Consider the following 13,529-nt stretch of genomic DNA (forward strand, 5'->3'; position numbering starts at 1 on the left):
GGACCTGGTGCAGTGGTAAAACTCTCAACTTGTGACCCGGAGTTCCTGGGTTTGAACCAGCCTCTTTGCAGAATTTTGTAAGGGTAAGGCTATCTAGAAATTCCCTTCCCTATATCCCACCTTTTGTAGGACCGCATTTTTCCCTTGTACTACTGAAAGGGATGATCAGATAAAGAAAATTGAACACCTTGGAACTCGTCTAATGTATTTTCCAGGTTTGTTGCTTGTACATCTCAACATGGTAACTGTACCAAACAATGTTTGTATTCCTGGAATGCAAGTAAGTTCATATGCTGTTTTCAGATTGAGAGAAAATAGCGGCAATCCTCGCTCATAAGTGACACGATCACCAACATCTGGTACTGCAACACTAAAAATTCAAATAATTTGCAAACAAAAAAAAGTCAACCAATGCAAGATTCAAATTCAGTTCTTGATACGTTGGTCAACGACAAAGTGAAATGGTTATATTCCTGTCTTCCTGAGAACACTACATCTGATATTGTTACATGAACAGCTTTTATTTGCATAAGTTGATGCGATATTTCACTAGCATCTCCATACCAATATGATAATATTTCACTAGTATCTGAAATAATGTATTGCTAACTCCAGAAAAATGTCTAAGCATACACGTCCTCTATGTCAAGAAACCAAAAGAATAAAGACCAGTCATGGCAATCACATATGAAGTTCAGCCCAGCCCAGGTACTAATTACCAAGTAAACTGAGGGCAAGACAACACAAGTTACCAAGTACTACGCACGTTCCTGAACAACCTGGCAAATGGCAATAGAATGTACCAAATTCATCTAATGTATTAACGAACGTTGTAATCCACTCGATGTAGCAACAAACGTCAGTTCCTGTCACTATGGTGAAAGTTGAAGCCAAACAAGTTCTGTTCTTAGGGAGTCTGAATCTGATATTATTGCATTAACCCTTTATTAACACAGGTTTATATGATGATGTTCATTAATATCTCAGATATGTAGCTCACCCCAATAATATATATGATGATTCACAAACATATCAAACACATTGATAGCACAAGAAAATGGTTAAGCAGCAGATACTCTATGTTAAGAAACAAAAAGAGAGGCCGATAGTGGCATCGCCATATGAAACTGTTATTTATATGCAATGGATAGCTTTGCTGCAGTACAACCAAGGGAGGAAATTACATAATGCAGACCCAGTATATGTCCAACACTCCAACTAGTCAGTATCTCAAGACACAGAGCCAGAAGATTGACATCTCGATGAAATGCTTGGATTTTAGCACCAAGATGCGCACGGAGCATTGTTACCTGGGCATTTGACGGAGCTTTTTCCATACGCAGCAGCTTTGTGTCTCGGAAAAAGGGATTACCTGACTGATCCATTTCTGGATGTGTCCCCGGGGGAGCAACTAGTATCAGCTTCTGGAGAGAGCTGTCCTTCCTGAATAAAAAGTGCACCAGCTCAATCTCATTGCACTGCCACTTGAAGTTGGTTATCTTTGCCGTCACAAGGTTTTCGAACCCCTCCATGGGCTCTTCGGCCAAGTCACTGACAGCATCCATGAAGGAATCCATTCTGAATTTTGGGAGCTGAGAGCACAAATCACAAATGTAATCATTCAGAAACATAGAAGGGAATATGCACACAACACAAATAAGACGACAGAGTTACTAGCTAGTACTGCATTTCACAAGCGTGTAACAAGTAGTGACCTCAACAAAGAGCTTCCTCAGCTGAGAACAGCGGCAGATCCTGAGGAATCCATAAATGTCGGAGAGCATGACGGTCCCCATTGCATACATGAGCAGCTGCAGCTCTCTCAAATTCTGCAGGTTGCTCAAGTTAGCCAACTTGGGCTGGAGACTTTCCCTGGAATGCAGGATAGACACAATCTACAGAGCAAAAGTAACAAGAAATTAAACTTTGTCAGTTGGTGGCATTGGGATGACACAACCAAAAATGGAATCTGATGGAGTGAAGATAGGCACAAACCCGGAGAGCATTGCTGCATACGGTGAGGACGGTGAGGTTGGAGAGATTTGGGAGCGCATCAATCCAGTTGTACAACCGCCAGCCAACTCCCGGCCTCGGGAAGGAGATGTAGAGGTCCCCAAAGCATGTGTGAGGGAGGGCCACGAACCTGAGGTAGTCGCCTCTGTAGTGGAAGGAACGGAGGCCTATATGGAGGTGCCGATGCTGATATGGAGGTGCCGAGGAAAGGTGAATTTGTTTGAGCACATGTTGCTTGGTGCACTAACGCTTTCTTGCATGAATTTGGAAAACGGAAACAATGAGATATATAATCGAAAAACATAAGAAACTTATTTCAAAGCAGAAATTTAGTACCTGCATCAAAGTTAAGTTGCTACATGGGAGTAGCATGTGGTGTGATCGCGGAGGTATACCATGAGCCAAATAGCCAATGCTTTGAGTTTCTTTGTTTCTTTCTCTTTTTTGAAAGGAAATAAATACTTCAAGTTTCGTACTAATTAAACTGTCGTTCAGTAATCATGAAATGGACATTACCGTATGGATAATTAAACTGTCGTTCAGTAGCTTCCTAGAATTCCAAGATGGGACCTACCAACTATAAACTATATTTTTCCTTTCATCAACACAGGAGCTGTGCAGAGGAGATGGACGCGGAAAAAGAGGTAGAGTGAAAATCTACTCCAGCGTACAGCAGCTCCTCCATCCCATCCTCTCTCCTGCTAGCACCATGCTCTTACACGGGGGGTAGCTATGGAGGTGTAACCGTTGCTTCAGTACACATCGGGCCTGACTTCCAAACAAGATCAGGTGCAGGAGTTGGGCTGAACGGCAGCTTGGAATTACGGGCAAATGGCCAACCCAAAAGCCATCGCCTTTGGCAAGTCTCGTCGTCAGCCGTCAGCCGACGGCAATGTGGAAGCGGCCAACCACCAAACCAACACCACCCCAGTCAAGACAACGAGCAGGAGCAAAGCCTGACGCCGTGTCGCGGACTAGCACGCACGCGATCCGCCCGTGCGCCCGTGCGCCGAGCCCTCAGCTCCCTGGGCCCTGGGCCCTGCCCCCGCCGCCGCCGCCGCCGCGAGGCTTTTGTTCGGGCGCGGCGCGTGGATTTCGGCTGGTTCTCTTTTCCACCCATCCGCGCCGCGCGGCACGGGCGCGCCGGCCTCGCCATAAAACCCATCAGCCAAGCGCCGGCGCGCATCCCGTTCTCCGCCCCCTCCCCCCGATAAACACCGCCAGCTCGCCCTCTCGCTCGCTTCGCCCTTCCCGCCTCCCCCACCCCGCTCCGCCGCGTCTAGTTCTAGTAGTAGTTGTCCCCGCCTCGGTTCGACGTCTCCGAGGAGGAGCAACCCAACCACCGAGCCACACGACAACCGCCAGCAACCAACCTCCGCGCGTACGGGCGGTTCCCGACTCCCCATGCGGTTGCCGCCGTGGGCGGCGACGGCGGCGCAGCGGCATTCGCGATCATCGCAGGGAGGACGGCGGCGATGGGCCTCGTCGGCGGCGTCCTCGGCTTCTGCGTCGGCCTCCCCATCGGCCTCGCCGCCGCCTACTTCCTCTACCTCCGCTACTTCGCCGCTCGCCGCCTCCAGGTGAGCATCCTCCTCCAGTCCTCCTACGTTCCGCTGCTGCATTAGTTTGAAACTTTGAATTGATCGCGCCGTGAGAATCGATTGATCGTGTGTTGGTTAATTTGATGCACGCTCCGTGCTTAGTGGGTGCACGTACGCATCGGCTAGGATCATTGTTCGATCGTCAGCCACAAAATCAGGCATGCACTCACTCACTCATCATCAGCACGATGGGTCCCCAGAATCGAGGCTGCACACGCAAGCAGAAGCAGCCATCGACTCCGCTGCCGGTCCCCCACATATTATTGGGGAAAAGATTTGATCGGGATGTTTGGTTCCTGTTGGTTAATTAATTAGCTTCGGCCTCTTGGAGAAGAAATGGCGACCAAGCACGTAGTAGTAAGTTGTTGGCTTGTTCTACGCTACGCGAGACGTGGGGAAGATTGTGCCTGAGGTTGGGGTTGGGGAAGATCTGATTGGGATGTTTGGAATTCCTATCGGTTATCTTATAGGGTGTTTGGTTCAACCCGCTTATTTTTTAGCACATGTCACTTCGAATATTTAGCACATGTTACATCAAATGTTTAGATACTAATTAGGAGTATTAAATATAGACTATTTACAAAACCTATTACACAGATGGAGGCTAAAAGGCGAGACGAATCTATTAAGCCTAATTAGTCCATGATTTGATAATGTGCTGCTACAGTAAACATTTGCTAATGATGGATTAATTAGATTTAATAGATTCGTCTCGCCGTTTAGCCTCCATCTGTGTAATGGGTTTTATAATTAACTCGTATTTAGTCCTCCTAATTAGCCTCCGAATATTCAATGTGATACGGACTAACTTTAGTTCGAGGAATCAAACACCCCCTAATTCACGTCTCGGAGCTTGGTGGAAAAACACCGACCAAGCACTTTCGTGCTGAGTTGCTAGAGCTTATTCATATTTCTGTACACGATGCGGCGTTGGGAAGAAGAAGATCGTGCCGTGTGGTCCTCGAAAGCCCATGTCAGATTGCCTCACCTGGAGCAAATTTCAGTCATGCCCGATCGAGACGCCTCTTGAGTCTTTGGTTGTCCAGTAGGTTCCTTTGAGAAATAGTTGGCCAGCTGAAAGGACTTTTCCAGCTTTGAATGGCCTGCCGACTCGATTGCGTATCTGATTCTGGTTCGTCTTGCTGTTATGCTTCCCAAGTGGCAACTTGCACGAACGGGTTTATACCAGCTAGATGCGTGCTTTCCGATTACAAAACTGCTGCTAAGGAGGTTTCAGCAAATTATAATGGGATTATTTTGAGCTAGAGTGACGACGGTATTGATTTCACCTGGGGTTATGCATCTGTGTCTACGTGGGACAATGCCGATACCACAGATTTCAAGAAGGACGTGCCAAGTCTGTAACAATAAGATATTATATTTGCATTTGTTTAAGGCCTTGTTTAGTTGCTCAATTTTGGGGTGCCAAAATTACTGTAGCAACAATGTAGCGTTTCGTTTGTATTTGTGAATTATTGTCCAAATATTGACTAATTAGGCTCAAAATATTCGTCTCGCAAAGTACAACAAAACTGTGCAATTAGTTTTTAATTTTGTCTACATTCAGTACTCCATGCATGTACCGCAAGTTTGATGTGATGGGGAATCTTCTTTTTGCATAGTGCCAAAGTTGGGATTTTGGAGTGAACTAAACATGTCCTTAGTGTGGTTGCCAGTTTGAAACGGGATTAGTGCAGATGGATACATTGTATCACCGGATGCTTAGCGATGTAAACGATGCTTTTCTTCCATTGTTGTCTAATGTGCTTGGAATCATTTCCTTGGAAGGGCATCATGGTCAGAGCTAAGTTACAGGTGGTTTCACCGGTTAGCCCATAGGAACGAAAAGGACATGGTTGAATATGATGGAAACATAATCCAACTTGGAAATTTACTAAATAATATACCTGCCGTACTATTCTGAAGTCTTTCTACTAAGATTAAAATGACATTTGGATATCTTAGCTCATAAGAAAAGAAAGGATCAGATCCACAATGTTAAGTAAAGAAAAGTCATAACCATCGTTTTCAAAACATGAGTTATCAAAAGATAGCTTTGACGTAGTAATAACTAAATCAAACTGAAACCATGAAATGCTCCCCCCCCCCCCCACCCCCACCCCCGCGCCTTTTTTTTCAGAAAAGTTTGAAATTCGAATCTTTAACTAGTGGTAATAACTAGTTTATTCGTTAACAAAAAAAACTGAACTTGCATACAAAAAACATAATCTGAATTTTTGAAACTCTTGAACCTGACTTTTTTTCTTTCATAATTTTTTTACCTGGTTATAGCAGGCAACACTATTACAAATTTAAATTCCCATAGAGGTTGATATTTATGGTAATTCTCTATCTCTATTAATAATTTTGCATTGTGATCGTGATCTGATTATTCATGATTGACTTCACAGGATCCTGTCATTAGACCTTTACGGGATTTAGATTCTGAGACCCTGCAGACAACAATACCAGATATTCCATTATGGGTGAAGAGCCCAGACTATGAGCGGGTGAGTATTTGTTGCACTGCTATAGTACTATTCCAATGATTTATTCTCTGTTTCTTCAGCAAACGTTCGTAATATATCAGTCTCTGTTTGTTGTCAACATAGCAACAAACAATGGATATGTGAGCTTCAAATTAATGTGACAAATATTTCTGTATATTGCTTTATTTATTCTTTTGGAAAGTCACCAACTCTACAAGTATTCCCACTTAATAAGGATATGTGAGCTATCAATCACCCAATTTGAGAAATGAGGTTTAGAAAGTGTGTCATGTTATGCCAGTGAGCATTTCTATTATCATTATGAGAGTGTTCTTGTAGCAAGGTGGTAAGCCACCTACTTGTTAGCGTGAAGACATCTCACTGTGTGCCACTTTCAGCATGGTCCTGGCCTCCTGGGCAGCCATGATGTCTCTTTCAGTGAAGCCTCTGGTCGACCTTAGATGCAATGCCTTGGTGGGCTGTCTTCTCCCACGGCTCAAGTTTTTTATTATTATTACTGTAGAATGTGGACGATGGGATCGTGTTACTCACTCATGTTAGCTTGGGTGTCTTCAGAAAGATAGTACATACTCTCCCCATCCCAAATTGTAGGTCATTTTGGCTTTTCTAGATGCATAGATTTTCGTATGCACCTAAATTTAGTGTACGTCTAGATACATACAAACATCTATGAACCTAGAAAACCCAAAACGACCTACAGTTTGAAACGAAGGGAGTATTTTCTTAAGTCCTTGACGAGGCAGATAAGAAAATTAGTTATTTGATGTTCGACTAGCATGGTTCAATTTTTTTACAGACATTCAAAATATTATTATAAATATTTACGAATGTTTTTTTATTGGAAGATGGTGTTACAAATGGTCAAACACAATATTTCATGATTGAAGGGATAATTTAGGACCACCTACTGTTTTGCAGATTGACTGGATGAACAAGTTCATTTTTGACATGTGGCCTTTCTTGGATAAGGTTATTTCAACTTTCATCTGGCCTATTTGGTACAAATTTAGTGTGTTATTAATGGCAACATCATTGTGGTGCTGTACAAATTTTAGTAAGGAAGCACGGTTATCCAGAATAATGTTCTTTGGCTTTCTTGTACAGGCAATATGCAACAATATAAAACGTGCAACAAGACCAATATTTGATCAATATGTCGGGAAGTATGGTATAGAATCAATTGAATATGAACAATTGACACTTGGGTCTCTTCCACCTACATTTCAAGGTCCGTAATTTCTCCTAAAGACCAGTGATACAGCAACATTGTCTAAACAGTGATTATCATTACTATACCGCCGACAAACTCTATTGTTATATAACTCAAGTATGCAATACGAACAGACTGAATTGGTACTGAAGTTTAAAGTCTAGTTAATTAAAATGGTGAGATTGGCCTTAACTAATTCTGATTTAGTGCAGAATTTCTTACAAGTCTCTTGAAGGAAAGTAGTCCTAGAATTTAAAGCTAGGGCATTCATTCCGACTTCTACCGTGATGCATTGTAGTAGAACTATAGTTTGAAATGATTCTTTGTTTACTTGACATCCAACTTGGCAACTTGTATTGGCTTTCATTTGGACATCTTCCCCATACTTCTACTTGTCTACAACAGGTATTAAAGTCTACGAAATGCGAGAAAAAGAATTGGTAATTGAGCCTGTGATTCGGTGGGCTAGCATCATGAGTGTCATCGTAAATGTGAAGGTGCATTCTTTCAAAGTGTCTGCTCAGGTTTGCTTTGTTCCTGGCTGCATTGTACAGACAAGGCTTGGTAGTCCACAGTCGTGATCATATTGCCATTTTCAGCTTGAAGATCTACATATAATGCTAACACCACGTGTTACTCTGAAGCCGCTTGTGCCGAGCTTTCCCTGCTTTTCTAACTTGTGTGTTTCACTAATGGAGAAGGTATAAATATGTTTGCTGGTCTGCACTTAATTTCATTAAAGAAAAGTAGAATACTAACAAAGTCTTATGGATACAGCCACGCATAGATTTTGGATTCAAATTGTTTGGGGGAGATGTCATGGCAATACCGGGCTTGTATCAGTATGTTCAGGTAGTTTACTGCTCGTCTGCCTTGGATAAAAAAAATTACCCAAAGTCTTGAATCATGATATACTATGTTCTCCTGGAATTATTAAGCATCTGTTGTGTTTCTCACAGGATCAAATATCAAAGCAAATCTCAATTCTGTATCACTGGCCTAAGGTCATACAGATTCCAATCTTAGATGGAGCAAGGTGAAATTCTCTAGCAATTTTTTAACTCCCATAATCAAGTTGCATCAAGCCATCCTGCTTTCAACAAGATAAACATCAATCCGAGCCCTCTGATTATATTTATTTACGTGCATATGATACTACAGTATTCCACATAATATTTTCTTAAAACATAAAGTCCACATATAATTTGGTGATAAGATTATCTGTACAAGAGGGAAAATTAATCATTAAAACTGCTTCTAGTAAAAATCCTTGTGGTTCTGCTTATAGTATGACTATTGTATGAACCATATTGCAGCGGCGCTACAAAGAAGCCTGTTGGAATCTTACATGTGAAGGTAATTAGAGCCATGAATCTTCTCAAGATGGACTTGCTGGGAAAATCTGATCCCTATGTCAAGATGCGCCTGAGTGGTGAAAGACTGCCCTCAAAGAAAACAACTGTTAAGATGAGCAACCTGAATCCTGAATGGAATGAACACTTCAAGTTCATAGTAAAGGATCCAGGCACGCAACTACTAGAGCTCCACATGTTTGATTGGGAAAAGGTTTCTTGCTGTATGCAACTTATCATCCTTGTTTTCTACTTCCGATACCATCATAACCCTCATTTTTTATACAATCATATACTTTTCCTGGATTGCATTGGAAGAAGAGACACCAATTAATCACCTTCCTGTTGCTGATTGTGCAGGTTAAAATGCATGATAAATTGGGTATGCAAGTAATTCCGCTCCGTTTGCTTACTCCTTATGAGAGCAAGTTATTCACACTCGACCTTGTTCGAAGCATGAACCCAAATGATCCACATAACAAGAAGAACAGAGGAAAGCTCGTTGTTGAGTTGACTTTTGATCCCTTCAGAGAAGACAGCACGGCCAGTGTGGCTTCAGATGGTGAAGGTACTGCCAGTGCAAGAAGGGAAGCGGACGGTGATTCCAGTGGTGGGGTGTTGTTGGTTTCTGTAGAAAATGCGGAAGATGTCGAAGGGAAGCGGCACACTAATCCATATGCTGAGGTTCTTTTCAGGGGAGAACGGAAGAAAACAAAGGTAACACTTTTAAATTCCTTTCCTGTAGCAATGCTCATTCATTTTTCAAATGTGTACCACCAAACATAACAAAGCCCTCTTCTTAAGTTCAGTGACATTTTTTACATGTTTTAGTTACAGTTTGGGATTAAGCCTACGTTACCATGACAATTTAACCCTATTGAGAGACTTTTGTCTTTATTGGTTTTTGCTTTTCATTTTTATAGCCAGGTGAATTGAACTATATGTAATTTGGTAACAATGTCTGAGCTTAGAAGTGATAGGTCCAGACTCCTGAGTATGCATGTCCAGGTTCTTGACCTGCTAGGCTAAAGTTGTGGAAAGCTTATTGAGCAGAAAGGTTTAGAATGATAGGTGTCTCAGTGCATCCTATAGTTCCATTTGGAGAACTGATCCAGAATTTCACTAGCATAACAATACTTGCCCCTGCTTCCGCAAGGACATTGCCACATTGGTGCAGTTCATTCTACCATGACTATCATCTGAACAGAAACTTGCATCATAACCATTTGGGTCAAAGGTGGCACATAAAAGGACTGGAACAGCAAACTAGTCATAACCATCTGAAACTGTCCATACCTCACATTTGCATCCTAGTGGTTTTACTCTAATTTTTTGCATGAAATCCACCAACCAAAATCCGTACCATAGCAACATCATCTTCATTGTGCTATGTACATTTGCTGCTGCAGGTGATAAGGAAGACGAGAGATCCAAGATGGAGCGAGGAGTTCCAGTTCATGTTGGACGAGCCTCCTGTGGAAGACAAGATCCACATTGAAGTTAAAAGCAAACGCCGCGGACTTCCTTACCCCAACAAGGCAAGTACTGCTCATTACCTTGCCTTCAGGTCGCAGCAGCCTCTATTGATGTCATAACGCAAAATGCTTGATCTCTCAATCTTTCAGGAATCCCTGGGGCATGTGAATATAAACCTTGTGGACGTGGTGAACAATGGCCGAATCAACGAGAAATACCACCTGATCAACTCAAGGAACGGGATGATACAAGTCGAGATCAAATGGAGCACGGTGTGACCACCACTCTTTGTGCTTTGTATTGTAACTTCAGTTCCTGTATGTCCCATTTGGCCCTGTTAGCTTATGTTGTAACATCAATGGACAGTGGAGATGCGTGTGACTTGCTTATAAGTTGTAACATATAAAAAGCACCGGCTTTGCTCAATCTCCTGGATCAAGCTAGCCCATCAGGGTTTAGTTGGTTGCTTGTGTTGAGCACCGTTGGTGAGTAATAGATGCTCAAATAGTCGAACGCTACCATCACAAGAATAAAAGCCTTACCTGCTGCACCTATTTCAAAATGTAAGACGTGGTCTGACTTGTGTAGTTGTGGTCTCACAGACTAAAGTAAAGTTTGCTTTAATTTATCTTAAATTGCATTACTGATGGCAAAAATTATAATATATGTAAATATGAATTCGGTGGTACTAATCCCATATCACAAAATCTGCAAATTGTTGGGCTAGTTGTTGGTAAAAGCCATGAAGTTTGAACCCTGAACTGCATGCACGTCTTATAGAAATCTACAAAGAAATGAAGATAACCCACTACAATCTACAGGTTTACAACAATCAACTCTAGTAGAAAAAGTCAGACCAGATTACCAGACATACCCTACAAGGCTACAACTGGGATGCAGTGGCACAACTTCCAGCTACTAGCAAACCCAATACATGGAGCAGCAAACAACTCGCAGTAGAAAATTAGATAGAAGAAGCGAGCACACCATTTCTTTCTGGAATAGACGCTAGGTTTTTGACTTTTTTCACTTTTTTCTAGCTAATCTAGCATCACTTTTCACTTAACATTATGTAATTATACAGAGAATCAACTTTAGGCATACAACTACACGAGTCACCAAGTGATATAAATACTCTTGGGTACATAAAGACACAATAAATTGCATCATATGCTTCTACGGCACACAAATCAAATCGTAAAATATCAGCGTGCACTGCTGCAAGAAATTCAGATAAACATAACAACGGAAACCAATGTATGAATGCTTGCTCCTCAACAAGCCACCAAATACAAAATTTATATGTTGATTCATCAACTATATGCAGCAAGGAACATAAACAAGTTAACATACAACACCAAGTTGGAAACAACCTTAGCCAATTCTCTTCCACCCATAGTACCGTTTTACACATTGCAATGTCTACTGAACTTTCACCAATATTCAAGTGGCACGCACACACAATAATCATGAGAAAGAAACTCTGTACCATCCTGCAAACACTCCCTGGATACAGTTGACTTCATTTGGACGCAAGTAATGTGTCAGGCTTGCGCTGCTTGCTGGGTGTGTTTGGCTTTGAACTTGGCCTAGAACCCGACGCAGTGCTTCCAGCAGTGCCAGCAGCCACAATTGTCCCAGAAGCTGCAGCAGCTGCTGCCTTTGCAGCCTTCCGTGCACTCTTGTCAAGCTCAATCAAGCTTCTGGCTGCTAAGATTGCCTGTGGCACAAGGTCATGGCATGCACGGGCGTAGACAATCCTGACAGCATCTGCAGCTGCGTCCCGCACCTCAACTGGGTTCAGCGGTGCAAGCAAGCAGTGCCCAAGAACCCTCATCACCGGCTGGAGCAGCTCCCAGGGTAGCGGCACTCTCCCCTCCTTGTCATCCTTCTCACCGCAATTTCGCCCACTGCTAGTTCCATTGATGTGCATCCTTGCCAGTTCCTCCTCCAACTCCTTCCCATTCTCAGCCTCCAATGACATTGGTGACACAGACCCCAGAGAGTCCCCCTCCTCTTCCTCCAGCTCCTTGTCATCAAGCTCAAATCGGCATTTGCAGTACTGCCCCGCCCAAGCCGCCACAGCATTGCAGGCATCCACCTTTGACGCAGCCGGCATCTGCGAAATCTTGGAGTAGTAAGCTTCAAAAGCGACCCCAATTATCCCTGCGCGCTTCGTGGACTTCACAGCGGCCTGCGGCTCCAAGGGTGGTGAGAGCACCCCCACCACGGGGGTGGCCTGCGGAGGGGGAATCGGCGGGGGCTGCGGCCGGCGTGGAGACTTGGAGCTGGGGCTGGACGCCGGCGTGTGGTACAGCGAGGGGACGGAGAGGTCCGGGACCTGGACGAGGACGGGCTTCCCCTGACGATTCTTAGCCTCAGAGGAGTAGACGGCGAGGAGCACCGCTTCGAACCCTGAGAGCGATGAGGGGAGCTCGGGCGGGAGGCGACGGAGGTAGAGCGCCGCCAGTAGGGGCAGGAACGCGAGCGCGGCGAGGCGGAGGTCGGGGTCAGCAGAGAGGAGCGTGTCGTAGAGCCAGTGGCAGGCGGGGTCGTCGGCGCCCCCGCCCGCGCGGAGGGCATCGGAGAGCGCCGAGTAGGCGGCGGGCGAGCGGAGGAGCGCGCGCGCGGGGCGGTCGGAGTCCGCCAGCGCCGCGACGTCCTGGGACGCGGCCGGGGGCAGGATGGAGGAGAGCGTCTGGATGCGGGACCGCGCCTGCGAGACCGACTCCCACCAGGACGGGGTCGGGTCCGAGGCTGAGGCGGAGGCGGAGGGGGACGGCGAGGCGGCGCCCGCGCCGGTGGAGGATGGGGAGGGAGGCATGGCGGCGACGGCGGCGGCGAAGCCGAGATGAGAATGAGATCGCTCCGCAGCTGTGGAATGGACGCTTTGGTGGTTTACGGTTTCTCGAGGGGCTCCCTCGTAATCTTGCCTGTTGGCTGGAGACAGGTAGTGTGTGGGTCATGATTGAGCTGGACGACGGCATTTATTATCTTATTAAAGCCAAATGCTGGTATGTCGAGAGGTCGGGGTTAAAAGGCCTAGCATCTGATCTTTGTAAGGTCCGGCCCCGTCCTGGTTAAAAGGCCACCATGTTAAAAGGCCTAGCATGTTATAATGTTCTTGGCACTTCCGAAGAGTAAACTTGTGTATTTTAAATCATGTTCAGGACTCGGATAAACACACTTCCTTCCTACACACGGATGAATTGCAAAATCGGGATGGTGATGGTAAAGGGTAAAGGTGACCGTGCCGCCTTCGAGGCCACAGCGACTGACATGGCTGGCTCCGCCGGGATCTTGTTCAGCGGGATGTACAGAACAAGAATTCTCTCGCGGCCGTGCACCCGTAAATAGGGTCACCGGG

General features: G+C 44.7%; 3 protein-coding genes across 4 annotated transcripts; 1 reads left to right on the forward strand and 2 right to left on the reverse strand.

The window, feature by feature from the left end:
• Positions 1-1,130: 1,130 nt before the first annotated feature.
• On the reverse strand, positions 1,131-3,469 carry LOC111257096. Its single transcript, XM_022826151.1, has 4 exons — positions 3,387-3,469; positions 1,996-2,158; positions 1,716-1,895; positions 1,131-1,592 (listed from the first exon to the last, which is right to left on the reverse strand). Exons 1-4 carry the CDS (start codon positions 3,467-3,469, stop codon positions 1,131-1,133), a joined length of 888 nt encoding a protein of 295 aa, XP_022681886.1.
• LOC101785786 (synaptotagmin-3) lies at positions 3,034-10,729 on the forward strand. 2 transcript variants are annotated; one of them, XM_022825737.1, is made up of 12 exons: positions 3,034-3,593; positions 6,026-6,124; positions 7,043-7,093; positions 7,229-7,352; positions 7,740-7,831; positions 7,934-8,035; positions 8,112-8,186; positions 8,294-8,370; positions 8,651-8,900; positions 9,047-9,403; positions 10,096-10,224; positions 10,312-10,729. In XM_022825737.1, the coding sequence occupies exons 1-12, from the start codon at positions 3,489-3,491 to the stop codon at positions 10,438-10,440; spliced, it is 1,590 nt and encodes a 529-aa protein (XP_022681472.1). In that variant the 5' UTR covers positions 3,034-3,488; the 3' UTR covers positions 10,441-10,729. The 2 variants fall into 2 exon arrangements, with proteins under 2 accessions (XP_022681472.1, XP_004966259.1); XM_004966202.4 differs by having other exon boundaries at positions 3,037-3,593; positions 7,740-7,858.
• A 673-nt stretch (positions 10,730-11,402) lies between these two features.
• On the reverse strand, positions 11,403-13,102 carry LOC101785379. Its single transcript, XM_004966201.3, has one exon. The coding sequence runs from the start codon at positions 12,984-12,986 to the stop codon at positions 11,685-11,687; it is 1,302 nt and encodes a 433-aa protein (XP_004966258.1). The 5' UTR covers positions 12,987-13,102; the 3' UTR covers positions 11,403-11,684.
• Between the last annotated feature and the right edge of the window lie 427 nt (positions 13,103-13,529).

The sequence above is a fragment of the Setaria italica genome, chromosome IV (assembly GCF_000263155.2).
Source record: "Setaria italica strain Yugu1 chromosome IV, Setaria_italica_v2.0, whole genome shotgun sequence".
Lineage (NCBI taxonomy): Eukaryota > Viridiplantae > Streptophyta > Magnoliopsida > Poales > Poaceae > Setaria > Setaria italica.